The 16,238-nt window shown below is 33.6% G+C and overlaps 1 protein-coding gene across 2 annotated transcripts in view; it reads right to left on the reverse strand.

Moving 5' to 3' along the window:
• Positions 1-13,257: 13,257 nt before the first annotated feature.
• The window catches only part of LOC131146729 (transportin MOS14), a 101,938-nt gene continuing 98,957 nt past the window's right edge, over positions 13,258-16,238 (reverse strand). For both annotated transcript variants that reach the window (XM_058096487.1, XM_058096486.1), the window contains exons 26-27: positions 14,009-14,186; positions 13,258-13,896 (exon numbers count right to left, since the gene is read on the reverse strand). In XM_058096487.1, coding sequence (XP_057952470.1) covers positions 13,618-13,896; positions 14,009-14,186 — 457 coding nt within the window. In that variant the 3' untranslated portion in view covers positions 13,258-13,617. The remainder of the gene's footprint in view (positions 13,897-14,008; positions 14,187-16,238) is intronic.

Consider the following 16,238-nt stretch of genomic DNA (forward strand, 5'->3'; position numbering starts at 1 on the left):
ACTTTTTATACTTTATAATCCATGGTTAGCAAAAATATTCTCATTCATTGCTTCCAAAAGGTGTAGTTTTCACCGCAGAAGATTGGAGGTCTAGATGAAGATTGGCCTTCGCCAAAAGGGGATACTCCTAACTTTGCCATAGGGATCTTTTTGTAGCTACTTGTTAGGATATACTACAACCTACGCTCTGATACCAATTGAAATTAGGATGTATTCCCAAGAGGGGGTTGAATTGGGTTATTTAAAAATTGATTTGCAGAATTTTAAGTACTTCAACCCTTAACTATATTATCTTCCAATTCAACCAAGATTTCTATTTAGCTATACAAGATATACAAGTAAGAAGTCCTAAGTATGAATGTGAATATCAATGCGCGATATGAATTTATAAAGTGAAATAAAAATTAATACAATCAAATAAGCCCTTTGTTTGGAACATGATTTCCAACTATGAACAATAATGTATTCAAGAATAAATTTAGTGATTCAATTTATGTGTAATGACCCGAAAATTTAAATAATTAGAAAATATAATGAATAGAATGGATTAAAGGATAATAAGGGGAAAAGGAAGGATTTTTTAGAAGGAACAGTAGGCCTCGTTGACGAATGTCCTTTCCTCGTCAACGAGTGTCCTTCAAAGCTTATCGACAAATCCAGTTCCTCGTCGACGAAGGAATCCCTAGAGAGTATATTTTGGAACTCTGAATTTCGTCAATGAAGGTATCTTCTAGTCGATGAAGCCTCTATAATGCCTCGTCGACGAATCAACGTGTCTCGTTGACGAAGCCCTGCCTGTAAATAGGTTGTTCTTCATTTTCAATGTAAATCCACGAACTTTCTCTCTCCTATCTCTCTCTCTCTCTCTCTCTCTCTCTCTCTCTCTCTCTCTCTCTCTCTCTCTCTAAAATGGTTTTCCTACCTTCTCTCTTTGATTTTGGGCCAAATTTTACTCGGTTTGACGATCCGAAACCGCCACGAGGTTCGTAGGATCGTTCTCTGCAAAGTTGTAGGAATTGATCGTTGGATTAAGGGGTTTGGGAAACATCCCAAAATCAGGGTAAGTGAATTATTTTGGGATTTCTTTAATGAATAATGTTGTATGGAGCCTAGGAAATAGTAAATAAGTGCTTTCCTTAAGATTTGAGTTAATTGGAATTTATTTTAATTAAGCTAGGATTTTTGGATTCAGAGTCCAAGTGAACGCTGTGGGTATTGGTTCGGGGATCCTACAGGCGTAGTTTGAAAGTCAGGTAAGGGGGAAGTTTATATATTAAATCAGATTTTTCATGATTTAAAAAGAATTATGTGTTACTTACGTGTATATATGCTCTTATGTGGGTTTAAAATGCCAACCATGAAATTTATGTTTTCTGAGCCTAAGATTGTTTATATAGCTATGTACATGTGAAAGTAAATGAATGAAAGTAAAAGGAATTTTCTGAGGAATTAAGTAAGAAATGAAATGTATTTTTAGTATATGAATGTTAATTATGAGTTGGCTTATTTTTTAAGAATGTACATGAATTTTACTGTTAAATTGTGTGCCATGAGATTCTGTGCAAATATATGTTAAATGTATGAGATGCAGGCTAAGCAAGTAAAGTATTGAGAATCAAATATGATATGGACAATGTTGCCTATGTATGTTAAATGCAACCATGTAAATGTAAAACAGTTAAAATACAACCATGTTAGCTGATTCTAACGCATTTCTATATGGACTAACTGTAGCAGATTCTAGTGCATGTGGACTAACTAATGATGGCTAAAGACCAGCTGTAGTACGAAAGAATGAAATGAAAATGTTATGCAATGAAATGAAAAAATGGAATGACAATGCAATGAAATGAAATGTGAAACGTGAATGATATAAATGGGAAAGAGTCACTTAAAGTGAAATGAAATGCAATGTTTAAAGCTATGAACATGAACAAATGTGTATGAATGAATAATGACAGAAAGGAATAAAGTATTATGTTATTAAAAGTATTTATGTACGTAGAATATGTTACGATTAGGCAAGGAGAACTCTTTGCTTGAGGGCTTTCTAAGAAAGGCGAGTACACTAGTAGCTTCAGATGTGACAGTAGCTACATAACGTACTAGAACAAAGGGAACCTATTTGTATGGGTGGGTAGATTTCCCTATCCTTAGGGCCTTTGCCGGTAAACTATTGTTGAATGCGTGAGTACAAGATCAAGTTAACACTTAAGGGCTTACTGAGTAAGGTGAGTGCCCTGGTATGTTTTAGTTGTAACCTTAGGGTTACCTAAGTATCAGAGCAGAGGGGTGCTACTTGTATGGGCGGGTAATCACCCCTATCCTTGGATAATCTCGTGGGTTAAATATTTGCATGTGATTGTTTAGGTTCAGAAAACGATTTCAATGTTATGATAATGATTTGTAAATGTATTTAAAATGATATCTTTATACCTCATGTTAGCCACATGCTTTTTTAATATGTATGTTTCTGCCCTTATTGAAATGTGTCTCACCCAAATATGATTATTTCTTCTTCAGGACATCCTCGAGGTTGGGCTTAGAGAGCTCGAAGGTTTTTAGTCTTTTTGAGGATTGTAAAAGAGAAAGGGTATATTTTTGTTAAACTTTGGGGAATGTAAATATTTATGTTTTATTTCTTTACGTTTTAAGTCTGTTGAGAATGGAATGATTGCGAAAATACTGAAATGTTCTGGAGATGTATGTATTTATGGAAATGCAGGTGTTGGATGGTTTTTATGGATTTATAGATAGAAAATAGAAAACTTTGGTATTACAGTATTATGGTATATGTTATATGGAGATTATGTTTATGTTTTCCACTGTGTATGTTATGGATTATGATTTATCAGGTATAATGCACCAGACCCGAGTTTAAGGGTTTAGGGTGTTACATTATGTCTCAATGATGTGATAGAGATTAAGAACTAATTTTCATCAACAAATAAATTTTCTTCCAAAACAGATTTTTTAAATCACTTGTTTAGCTTCGGCTCTTTTGCTTTAATTTGAAAATCAATTTACAACTTGTTCCTCCTCAGATATATTACTTGCAGATTCAGAGTTATATTTTTATCTGAAATTTTAATTCAATAACTCAATCGTATAGCAGATACAAGTTCAATCACAATCAACCAATATTCAGCAAGACTCGGTATTTAACAAGTTCAGAATTTTAGCACAATATGATGTTTAAGAAGAATGGATGTTCATTTGATTTTTTATATTCAGCAAGTTGATGATGAAAGTATCCAATATTCACAAGTATTTAGTATTCAACAAGATTCAATATTTAATATGATTCGATATTACTACTCAATATTCAGTAAAATGATAAAGAAAATATGTTCAAGCACACAGGTTATATATTGCAGAAAGTAAAGAGAGTAAGGAAGAAGAAGTTGAACACCGTTATTTTGACAAGATTTAGCCGCAGCCTATATCCTTGCCCCAAGCAACCTTCTGTGAGGATTTCCTTTACCAACTTTGTTACCAAGTGAAGTTACAACCTCCCTCCCTCAAAGGCAGAGTTCGCCTCTCTAACGAGAATCCTGTAACGCCCCGAACCCCTCGCGGGCCCGATGTGCTACCTTAGTGACGTCTGTGTACCTGATACCATCTCATAATATAAAATATGTAGCAGAATAAATGAAACTTTCTCCACAATCTATTATCAAAGTCTAAATATCAACATACATCAAGGTCTTTCCATTCTCATATTACATCTCAAACTAATAAGTCAAACTAACTCGGTCCATGCGACCATAATACAAGCCTTGAGGCGTACAACAAAAACATCTTATATTTGAGTTCTTGCAGACACTCACAAAAAGAAACTAAACTAGTCTCCACCCCTTGGTTCTGCTAAACTCGATCTCTATGATTTCCTAAAAAGATATGCTGTATACGAGGTGAGACACCTCTCAGTAAGGATGATTAAGTTAATGACAGTGTGTGGTCAGCATGTGTTTCAATGTATATAAAATCATACATCTCTCTTTTATTGAAAATAGTATGTATACTCACTTCCCATTTCTCATAGTATAAAATGTTGGCCTAACATGACTTTTCAATCTTGTTTTGATGATAACAAATGAAGGATACCTTTACATGTGTTGTTAAGTGACAATGTTTCAGGATCAAAATGCTAACATGGTTATCATGAGAGAAAGCTTACAATTAATGCCAATCAAATGAAAGCTTACCAGAATATAAGCATTAAATGGAAGAAGACAAGCAAAAGCTTAAAGCTCTTTGGGACTTGAAGTCAAGATGGACCTCAAGAGTTGGAAAAAGCTTGAAGACTTAGTGCTTAACGTGTTCATAATTAGAAAGTAATATGTAAGTATTTCAATTTAATATTATTTAGACATATGAAGCTCTTTAGGATGTTATATAGACTTGGAGACTAAATTTTTCAAAACCCTGGAAAATGCTTTTTAAAAAGTCACATTTGAGTTTTTCAAACAAAAAGGGATCAAAGTCTTAAAAATGAAAGTTTTTGAAAAGTTGAAATAGTTCAGCTGACTGACCTAAATGAACTGTACTTGCTCAGCCAACTGACAATTAAAACTATAAATTAAACTGTCCAACCAACTGACTTGAATAAACTATGTTCACTCAGCCGACTAACAAATTGGACTGTCCAACTGACTGACCAATTTGAACTGTGTTCACTCAGCCGATTGACAATTAATTCCTAAAATTTCTGGATAGATAGAATGGTCTCAGCTGACTAACCTATACAAAAACATGTCCAGCCAAGTGACTCAGCCGACTGACCCACAGAGATTTTAAAATTCGAACTTCCACGAGAAAATTTTGAAAAATTAGGTTTTCAAATTTAAATATTGGGGGACACTCCAAGCAACTAGGGCATCAAGGAAACTCACTTTAAAAACTCTTTAAATACTCCTTTAACCTAATGAATTAGAGGACCAAACAAATAATCAGCATTCAAGCACTCTACTTTCAAACTCTTCTAAAGCTCACTCTTACTCAAATTCTTGCTGGAAGAATACCATTGATTTCCTGCTGATCAAAAGCCTACGGTTCTAAGTGTGCTACTAAGATTTCTCAAATCCTAAGAAAGAACCTCCGGTGATATCTCATCTTGAGCTTCATATTGTTTATTTAGTATTTGATTTGAAGTATATTAGTGCTCTGATTTGTACTAACTTGCTCTATTGTGAGAGTGTCTTTATACACCCATTCTTGTTCCTATTTTGTAGTTCTTTGATGGTTCATGGTTGATTTGGATCGTTGGACCAAGTGTGGGGGATCACTTGGAGAGGTATCTCTACTTGAAAAATAGGGATTTGTAAAAGGTTTACTTTGCCCAGAAAGGAGTGCAAATAGTGGAATCCTTTGGTGGAATTGGCCAAAGGCAAGGACGTAGGCTAGGGATAAGCTAAACCTCGTAAAAATCTTGGTGTTCTTCTTTCCTTACTCTTTTAAATTTCATCACGTTATATATTATTGTGTGTATGCTAAGTGTTGGATGTAGGGATCAAAACTAAATTAAAAAGAAGACTCTTAATAAAAATAATAAAGTACGTTTTAATTAACCTTTTGCGGAACCCATAAGGGAGTACATTGGTTAATTGTTTGCAAAAATCTTAATTAATCGAAAGCAAATAATTTCATCCAAACACAAGGCTTGCAATTACTGACCAGGCTGCTATCAAAGCAAAAAATATTCAAAAGCTAAAATTCCACAAAGTACTGCAAATTGTGGTTTATTGGGTATTTGTGATTGGTTATTTTGAGTTAATGATTGATTGATTGTTGGGTCAAGTTTTTTTTTAACCTGTAGTGTGTTTAGTGTTGGTTGTGAATTGATTGAATTATTGAAAGTTTTGCTGTGTATTGAACACGTAAGTCAAGAATTCATAAAAAGAACTAAAATCTTTAATAATCCAATTCACCCCCCCCCCCCCATCTTGGGATAACTACTTCACTTTCATAAAACAGTACTGAAAATAACTACATCATTTACATAAATATACCGATATGCATAAAAACTCCCCCTTGAACTATATGTCATGTATAAACCACCGTGGTCAGGGTTGTGCTGCCTGAAGATTGGATTAAAACTTGAGGGATCAACCCAAACCAAGTCACTCCCTGCTAACTACATCTACAGGCTTTCGCAACTCGCTTGCGGATCTGATTGCCTTACCACTTCCTGGTACGTACTTCCAAGGAAGGTAACACCTCTACCAATGTCAATAGGTTAGGACAACCCAACACCACTCTCGCAGTACATTGTGGGCGCACATGATCAAATGGTGAAACTCTCTCTAGCTACGGTACCGTGCTCATAACAACTAGGTCCTCAAGGTTCATAGAGCATATCACGCAATTCAAGTAATTAAAATTATACTTTAAACTTATTTCACATAAAATCTATCATTTTATAAACCCTAGCCTCGCGCCATTTAATTCAACCTCAGGCCTCAGCCCTCTGTTACAATCGTCTCTTAGCCACTGAATAAAACTTCGGCCCTTGGCCATCTGGTAAAACTCGGCCCTCACGGCCATCATAAAAATCCCTACATTTCTTAGACCGTTCCAGTATGTTTCGCAAATAATTCAGTATTACACAAAAAATCTCATTTCCAAAATTACCATAACTCTCAAAATAGTATTCACCTGCCACACAATTTTCCATAACTAAAACATAGCCCGTAGGCAACCATGAAAACATAGCATTTATGGTTTAAAAATATAAAACCAGTATTCCTATCGTTCATTTATACTTAAAATAGAATACCATATATCCTAGGTTTGAAAACGAGCCTTTTGAACGGTTGGTTTTAAAAAGAATAACTGAAAACATAAATATACTTACTCCATAAACATTTTCATTGGTTCAAAATCACTAAAACACTACATGAACATAATCCCCTTACTTGTTTTCGAAACAAAAACTAAAATGAACCGAAAACTGAAAAACCTAGCTTTTTGAACTGATGAAACTACGAGATCTAGTGAGCCGAAAGAAGAGAGACTGATCCTGAAGCACTGGGGGTCCCGTAGAAGTCTTTTAGCAAAGAAATCTCGTAACCCTAGCAGAGCTCAAAAGAGGAGTTTTTGAATTTCTTAAAATAAAAAAAAAATGAGCTCACTTATATTTATAGGTGAGCAGGCCCAGGAGAAAATCAACGTTGGTTTCCCCTATTCCCACAAAATCATCGCCGACTTTGTGGTTGACTCGCCCAATTGACCCAAAATCGGCGCCAATTTTCTTCCATCTTGCAAAACCGTCGCCGGTTTGGGCCCTAACTTGCCCAATTCCTTATTTGTCTTTTATTTTCCTTTATTTTTTGAGTTCAAGTTCCAACAAATCCCCTCTCTCTAGGCAACGATTCAATACTTGAACCGTCAAACAATACAATAAACAATAAAGAATTGCTTGTACAATGAAAAGCTCCTCAAATGAGCATATTAGTACATGTTAAATCCAAAAATAATACTTCAAATAAATAATATGAAAGTTGAAGCTCAAAAGTATATCACCAAAACTGATTTAAACATGTGATATTCGAAAGATTAGATTAGTTTTCTAGATAGAATTCAGTAGGAACACAGTAGCTTTTTAGAAGAGTATAACCAAAATAATTTTCAGAGTTTTTGCGTATCGTTCATGTATTCTCTTACCCTAATGTGCGAGAATAATATGTTTAAATAGTGCACTAGGGTTTCAAAAATGTTCCCTTGAATTTTCTCTCAATTTCTAAACCAATCACACAAGATTTGGAAACAAGATCAACATTGTTAAACATTTAAACATAAGTATCAAGTGTCTGTCTTGGAGGGATCAATCACCTGTGCTCTTTTAAAATTAGCACACTCTGAAAGTCAGAATGGGGTCAGTCGACTGTGCCCGATAGGTTAGTCACTTGTGCCTATTCTGTTTGTATATTTTCAAACACAGAAGCACCACAGTTGCCTAATGACTTAACATTAGTCGCATATCCTTTCTGCAAAACTTGTTTTTCAATATTTTTGGTTCTAAACTTAATTCATATATTGGAAAACTTAATTTGGACTTTGAGAAACCATTTTTCATGAATAAAAATCAGGTATCTAAGTCCAATGACATATCCTATGAGCTTCAATCAATCAATATTGAGTTTTGAAGTACTTACATGAGACATCCATTTGACTATTCTATCTGAGTGCTTAAGTCTTCATGTTGTGAAGAAGCAATATGTCTTCTGAGCTTTGTGCACTGCTTCAATGAGCTTCATGTCTCACACGACTTGAACTTTCATGTTTATCATGTCTCATTGTCCATTCAAACTCTTCAAGCATATCCACTTGAAACCTTAAGATCACTTAAGTCCTGAAACTCAAACTTGCATAGACATGTTAAGTAACCTTGATTTGTTATCATCAAAACGAGATTAAGCCTTGTTAGGGCAGCATTGCTTCATGTCTTCAGTTGCTAGAAGGGAGACGGTCCTAACTTAATGTCCCAAGGTCAAGGTGGAGCAACAGGTTTATGTTTTTAGTTTCTTCTAAGGGGCGTATGTTCGCCAAGGTGGAGATTGTTGTGATATGTGGCTCACATACTAAGTGGAAAGCATGCACAAAGGGAAAATATGAAGGAAATCAACATGCAACTAGGGAAACCATCAACGGTAACGCTCTAACCTTCAATAATTTGGGGCAGTGTCTGAGAGAATTTACATTCTATCTAAAACCATCGATGGTATGGCACAAACCGTCGACGGTTTGGCTCGAGAACCCAGCGCAGATTTTTGAATTTTGAAAGAGGGACGTTAATTTGGTTGGGATTTGGAGGGGAAGCCTCTGGGAACTCTATTTATATATCATTTATGATGTATTTGTAATAATGTTTGTGTCTTTGATACAAGATAGTTAGAAAGATTGTCGATTGCTCACGTGGATGTAGGCATTGCCGAACCACATAATCCTTTGTGTCTCTTGTTATTGCTTTCATATAATCTGTGTGGTTGTGTTGTTCTATAATTTCATCTTTGAGTGCAGCGTTTGTTTGATCTAATATTCCGATGTGCAATTCAATTCATACAACAGTCTAGAAGCTGGCATAGATATATTTCATTTTGATTGAACATGCCTACTAAAAAAGCAAAACACATTGACATATGTTTTAGACTACAAAGATCTAGATCGATATATTGCTTCTCATACTCCATCTTTTTCTCCTTTATATTTGTCATGCAAAATGGGAAAATGAAGAAATTAGGTAATAAATTCAATTTCATTATGTTTGTTTGTTCCATTCTCAAGTACCAAATATGTAGTTCATTTTAAAAAGTAATGTCATTAGTTATACTAATTTTTTTTGTTTCAAATGTATAAGAGATCCAAATAACAATATAAGAAACTTTGAAGGCTTTCAAGACCCGAAAATTCGCTCATCACAGCAAACACAATAGCATCAAAATCATTGTTTTTAATCATCAACAATAGCAGCAAACCCAAAACAAAGCATCGCCTCTTCATTGACATATGTTTTAGACTACAAAGATCTAGATTGATATATTGCTTCTCATACTCCATCTTTTTCTCCTTTATATTTGTCATGCAAAATGGGAAAATTAAGAAATTAAGTAATAAATTCAATTTCATTACGTTTGTTTGTTCCATTCTCATGTACCAAATACATAGTTCATTTTAAAAAGTTATGTCATTAGTTATACTAATTTTTTTGTTTCAAATGTATATGAGATCCAACTAACAATATAACAAACTTTGAAGGCTTTCAAGACCCAAAAATTTGCTCACCACAGCAAACATAGTAGCATCAAAATCATTGTTTTTAATCATCAACAATAGCAACAAACCCAAAACAAAGCATCGCCTCTTCATTGACATATGTTTTAGACTGCAAAGATCTAGATCGATATATTGCTTCTCATACTCCATCTTTTTCTCCTTTATATTTGTCATGCAAAATGGGAAAATGAAGAAATTAAGTAATAAATTCAATTTCATTACATTTTCCATTCTTATGTACCAAATACATAGTTCATTTTAAAAAGTTATGTCATTAGTTATACTAATTTTTTTTTTTGTTTCAAATGTATATGAGATCCAAATAATAATATAAGAAACTTTGAAGGCTTTCAAGACCCGAAAATTCGCTCATCACAGCAAACACAATAGCATCAAAATCATTGTTTTTAATCATCAACAATAGCAGCAAACCCAAAACAAAGCATCGCCTCTTCATTGACATATGTTTAAGACTACAAAAATCTAGATTGATATATTATTTCTCATACTCTATCTTTTTCTCCTTCATATTTGGCATGTAGAATGGAAACAAGAAGAAATTAAGCATGCAGAATGGGAACAAGAAGAAATTAAGTAATAAATTCAATTTCATTCCACATGTTCATTCCAATCTCATGTACCAAATATATAGTTAGTTCATTAGTTCATTTTATAAAATTATGTCATTAGTTACACTAATTTCTAATTTATGTTTCAAGTGTGTTTGAGATCTAAACAACAATATAAGAAACTTTGAAGACCCAAAAACCACCCATCACAAAAAACATAACAGCATCAAAATCACCATTGTCAATCAACGGCAATAGCAGCAACCCACAACAAAGCATCATCTCTTCAAGACTCTCAAAAATTGCTTCCAGTGTGAATCATGGTGACAAAAGGAAGTAGTAACAACATTAACAACAACATGCCATAAAAGGTTGGTGTTCAGCCTTTACAGTTTCAAGATTTTGACAACTCACTTGATTCCATTAATTATGCTTCCACTGTTTTTAGCCTTAAGATATCGTCAATGACACAAAACTATGCTATTCAACAGAGTCTACCAAAGCATATGCTAGACATAATTATCACATTATGGTAACTATAGTTGTGACAAAGCAACATTGTAAAGGAAACAAAATCAGATTTCTAAAGAAGGGAAAGCAAGGGGTGTCATCTCTTATTATAAGTGAGAATAAATTGTCTAATGAAAAAGGTGATCAACTTTGAGCTGAGATGCAAGCATTGACCTATAATTACCATTCTTTTTGTGCACGACCTGAACTTTTTTCCCTTGTATAAAAGACTCTCTTAAATTGATAGAAGCAAGTATGAAATAGGTAAAACATTTAGGTGGTTTTGTCAAATTTTGAATGATTCAAGTAGAAATTGAAGGAATCTAATAGGAGGATTACTAATACAAGACAAGAGAACAAATTAGAAAATCTATTAGTGATAGTGCAAAAGTAACTGTAAATATGTCGAAGAGGTCTTCTCGAGTTCACATTGCCACAAATCTCAATTCAAAAGGTGGTGCCAATGGTAACGTAGTTTTAGCTAAGTTTATTTTTGTTATGAGGTTTGATATTGGCACTTAATATTGTAAGGTTAACCTCCTCATTAAGTTAAAAATATAAAGTTTCCGAAGTTTGTGTATCTTGACAATAATCCTTTAGTTGACCATGTTAGTACTACTATAGAAGATGATATATGGAAGATGTTGGCACTAGTTGTTTTATCTTAATGGGTTTCTCTAGGGTTTTTATGTTTGTTAATGACACATGGCTTGGTTATCATGATGGCATTTTCTATCTATTGAAAAATAGTTTGGTGGTTTATGTTTAACAAAGCTCTATGCCTAGAGAAAAACTCTAGGGGCTATATACGTTTTCTACACAAAGCCTACATGCTCCAAAACATAAAGATTTTTTAGTCACATGACCAAAATATTATTCTAACAACTTAACGTAGTTACCTTTGTTTAATGCAACAATCTAGCTATTTTTGTCTTAGTTTTTTACATAAAATGTGGATACTATCTAATAACTAAGCTACGTAGGACTTGTTGCTAATATAGTGGGCAAATTTTCATATAAAATTTAATTTTCGTCACACAACTAAGTGGTTAAATTGTTGGATTCATCCTTTCAAACTTGATTATGATCTTTCTTAAATAAGAGTTTTAACTTCTACAATTTTTTCTTTGAAATATTTTAAAATAATGTTGTTTGCTTAAAAAACGACAACAAACATTAATGTTCAAGATATAGATTTCACCGCTAACCACAGTGAATTATAGACTTACCTTCTTCAAAATCTATTTGCATTATACCAATATTCAAATCTCATATCCTTAACAAAGAACCTAACACTATTTTACTTTTTTTCATTTTTTGACATTTTGAAGTCCAAATGGCATTGTACCGAACACCTATAAATAAAAAATTTCTCTATTGGTATTCAACCTAAAATTTTAATGCAAATTGCATTTTATTATGCACAATTATCCCCTTTTAATTGAAAACTCTTTATTTAATATTAAAATGAGGGAATTATGAGTGTATTTCAATATTAAGAAACTAATTGCTATTGACAAATATATCCTGAGAGAACGTATCCTCAAGAGAAATATGCATGTTGAATTTCAAACTTTAAGGCAAATTTATACCGAACCATTTAGTTGGCATATAAATAGTATCACTTACTCTCAAACTACTAAAATATGCAATTGCAAAAAACTATGGTGTAATTATTCATAATCTCAGAATATCAATTAACTTTTATCAAATCTTTTTGGGGAAAATAAATGAAATTATGAAATATTCTTATATGCTTCGGCTGATTTTAAAACATTGGAAAAATTAAAATGGCACAATGTGCAGGCGCATACAACAAAATGTCATTAAATTTTTCATTCTGTTGGGTAAACACTCATAATTAGAATAAACCCCTGGCATAGGACTGCCTTCTGTACCACACCATTAATTCAAATTCCGTTAGAAGATTTTCTTTTCGTTTCTTTTAATCTTTTATCATAACACACAAGCATAATCTTTCAAATATTTCGTGTTTCTGCAGGGAATGATTCAAGATCCCAATACAGCCACTTTGGCAATAAATTGTCATTGAAATTTAATCCATTGGATGTGAGCTCAATTAAAATAAGCCCTGGCATAAATAATCTTCCATACCCCTCCATAAATCAAATGCCACTGAAAGTTATTTTTATTTTATTACACAAGGATGATCCTTCAAATATATATCATTCTGTTTCAATTTTGTATGATGCATGATCAACATTCGCAATAAATCTGTGACTGGGTCATTGTCCATCTTCAAACAAGCACAATTTATTTTGCAATTTAACCAAAAATAAGTAAAGGGCATTACGACTTGTCAGAAGCCCTACAGGAAGTTCTATCTACCCTTAAATTTTTCTCATCATATTGTGAAGATAAAACACAAAGTAACACATGTAAATGTTGACTAAATTTTTCTCATCATATTGTGAAGATAAAACACAAAGGTAACACATGTAAATGTTGACTATATGTTACAAAGTTACAAATCCATACCATGAGCCCGGAACAAATGACTCCTCACTGAAATAGAGAAAGGGAAAAAAACCAATAACAAAGAACTAGGCCAACAGAATTGAAACCACTCATGATCCCCAATCTCACCGTACAAAAAATACAACATTCCCTCACCCCCCCCCCCCGACCTCAAAATATTAGCAGAAAATCAAGAGAAAAAAAAAATATACAATCAATAAATATGACTGATCACAATCAAGATGCCTATGGCCTAACCAAAATGGCCATTTATGTTGCTCTCGCACTATGATACTGGGACCAAATTCAATTCAAGTGGTCTTAAAGCTCCCTGAACAATTTCTTGAACAGTTCGATTTCGACGGCAAACATCTGACAGTTCTTCAATTGGAACTGTCAGGACATTAATATCAGCACCAGATGCAACATCTGACAGTGATTGTAGAAATCTTGCGCGTTCCACTTCCGTCACAGCTGTTGATGGAATTAGCAGAACACTATCCTTGGCCCATTCCAATGCTTTCACCCCATATGCCCGAGTTAATGACAGTAGAGTATATGTTACCTGGTGAAAAACATACTTTCATAAATTAAAAATGCAACTCTTATACATTCCATCCAACTTCCCACATGAACGTGGGAAGTGGTGCTTTAAACATAATAACATGAAGTGATACCGTTTCTATTCGAGAACTGGGAAGTGCTCCAGTTAAGGAAGCTACCAATATTCTGGTGAGGCTGGGACCTCGTGGAATAATCACACTATCCCTGATAGATAGATACTGTTCTCCATGATTTGAGTTTTTAAGATCAAAAATATCTGTTAAGAAGGTCAATATGGAATTGGAGGCCTCCCTGCAAATGGCAATAAAAAGGTTCTTTTAAAAAATGTCAACAGATCACTGATTCATTTGAGAATCTAATACATGGAGAATCACTGAATGTACAGCTTGATTGCAGCAGCAGTATGAGCAGCTAAATGTTCAATAAATCATTTTAAATGAACAAATCCAAGTCTATCTACATCATTTACTTTTAACATGTTTTATCCCTACTTTCTCAGAGGCAAGAGCAATTAGTTAACATCCAATATGTTAAACAAAAATTAATACTAAACACGCCAGGACATGATTTCTGCTGTCAGCAGCTTCAACTAAGAATGGCTTTAATCTTTAATCATATGGTCTGCATTTTCAATGTGATTTTTGAAATTATCAATCATAGCATGCTGTGACAAGCTTTTAATTGGATAGTTTGGAATTTCAAAGCAACTTTCTACAATTATCAATCACCACATGCTATGATAAATTGTTCAGTTTCATCAATATAATAATCATGAGGATAATTGTTAGAAATATGTTGTGATAAGCTGTCTCGTTCTTCATAGTGAAGTTGAAAATAAGGTGCCCATATTAAAATATAGTTCTGGGATATGAGTCCCAATCTTGGAAAGGAGCCCCTGTTGTCACAAGCTGCAAGGTTGAACAAGAAAGCAATAAAGGAAATAAAGAATGGTCACAGAAGGACAAAATATTATGTAGTGCCCTGAGCTAATCAATTAGTTTACGAACTTCTAGGATGGTCAACTTGCCTAAAATGCTAGGTAACGAGCTAACCCAAACCATAATTTTAAAACCCAGACTAGACTGGCCAATGGGACCAAGTTGGAAAGGAACCAATCAATTTACTGGTCCAGGTAATAATAGAAAACCAGGTTGGAAGCTTTCCAGCGTCAACCTAGCCAAAACTGGGCAATTCAGCCCGACTCGGCTGGACCAGGTGGCCTGCCTAGGTTGACCCCAGCCCCTTCAACAAAAATAGGGGCAATGCTGCCCACAAGATTCAACTCAACCTGAGGTAAGATAAAAGTACCTCAATCAGGGGTTCACTCAATTCATATTGGTGCGGTTAAGCTCTATCTCACTTTTCAGTGAAGAAAAGGCCTTCCAGTCAGCTCCAGAATTGTTCTCCTTGATTCAAAGTTCTGTAAGTACGAGCATGCCTGCATCGCCACTATGCAAATAACACTAAATGCAGGGACAGTCAGCTTCACTGTCTTCTCCAACTTCAATTTGCATATATCCGACCCCAACATGAGAACTGCCCTTAAAGTCCAGATCCAGATTTTGTTAGAGCACCCTAGATCTCCCATAGCAGCTAGCCTCCATCATCAAATGGTTTACAGGAAGGAATGTCACCCCCATACCCATTTGAGAACTTGAAAGTATTATTGGACAAATAATATGAAATCACAACATGCTTCGCGCGCACGCACGCACACATGTATATATATATGACATAAATTAAATTAAACCAGCAACTCAATTATCCTTACATAAATTTTTAATTAAACAAAACATTTTTTTTTTTTCTCACTGCTAATCTAATATTTGTAGGATTGCTAATAATAATACATAAAAAGGTTCAAAAATATTTTAGAAATAATAGGAAAACTAGAACAAAATTATCCTAGGCATTGCTATTAACTATTTTCGGCTCTAGTTTAATAATTAACCACTGTTGGCACCCTCCTCTCAAATCTGAAATTATTATTTGTTAATAATTCATTGTATTTTCTAATTAATAATATATTAATTGTTAATTAGAAAATAATAATGTTAATTAAATTATTAATAAAAATGATAATTTATTAGTAATATTTAACACAATGCACAATTATATATTATTTTATTATTCAATATAATGTATAAATTATATTAAGAACTCTCAATAATATTATTTATATGATAATAATATATTTTTAATTAATTTTATTATTAGAAAATATTAATTAAAATGCTAATTATTTAACAATATTATTATTCACGTAATATAATAATCATATATTCTTTTTTTACTATACTATAATATGTTAAACATATAAAGAAACACAATAAAATTATTATT

This window comes from Malania oleifera, chromosome 13, assembly GCF_029873635.1.
Source record: "Malania oleifera isolate guangnan ecotype guangnan chromosome 13, ASM2987363v1, whole genome shotgun sequence".
In the NCBI taxonomy this organism is placed as follows: domain Eukaryota; kingdom Viridiplantae; phylum Streptophyta; class Magnoliopsida; order Santalales; family Ximeniaceae; genus Malania; species Malania oleifera.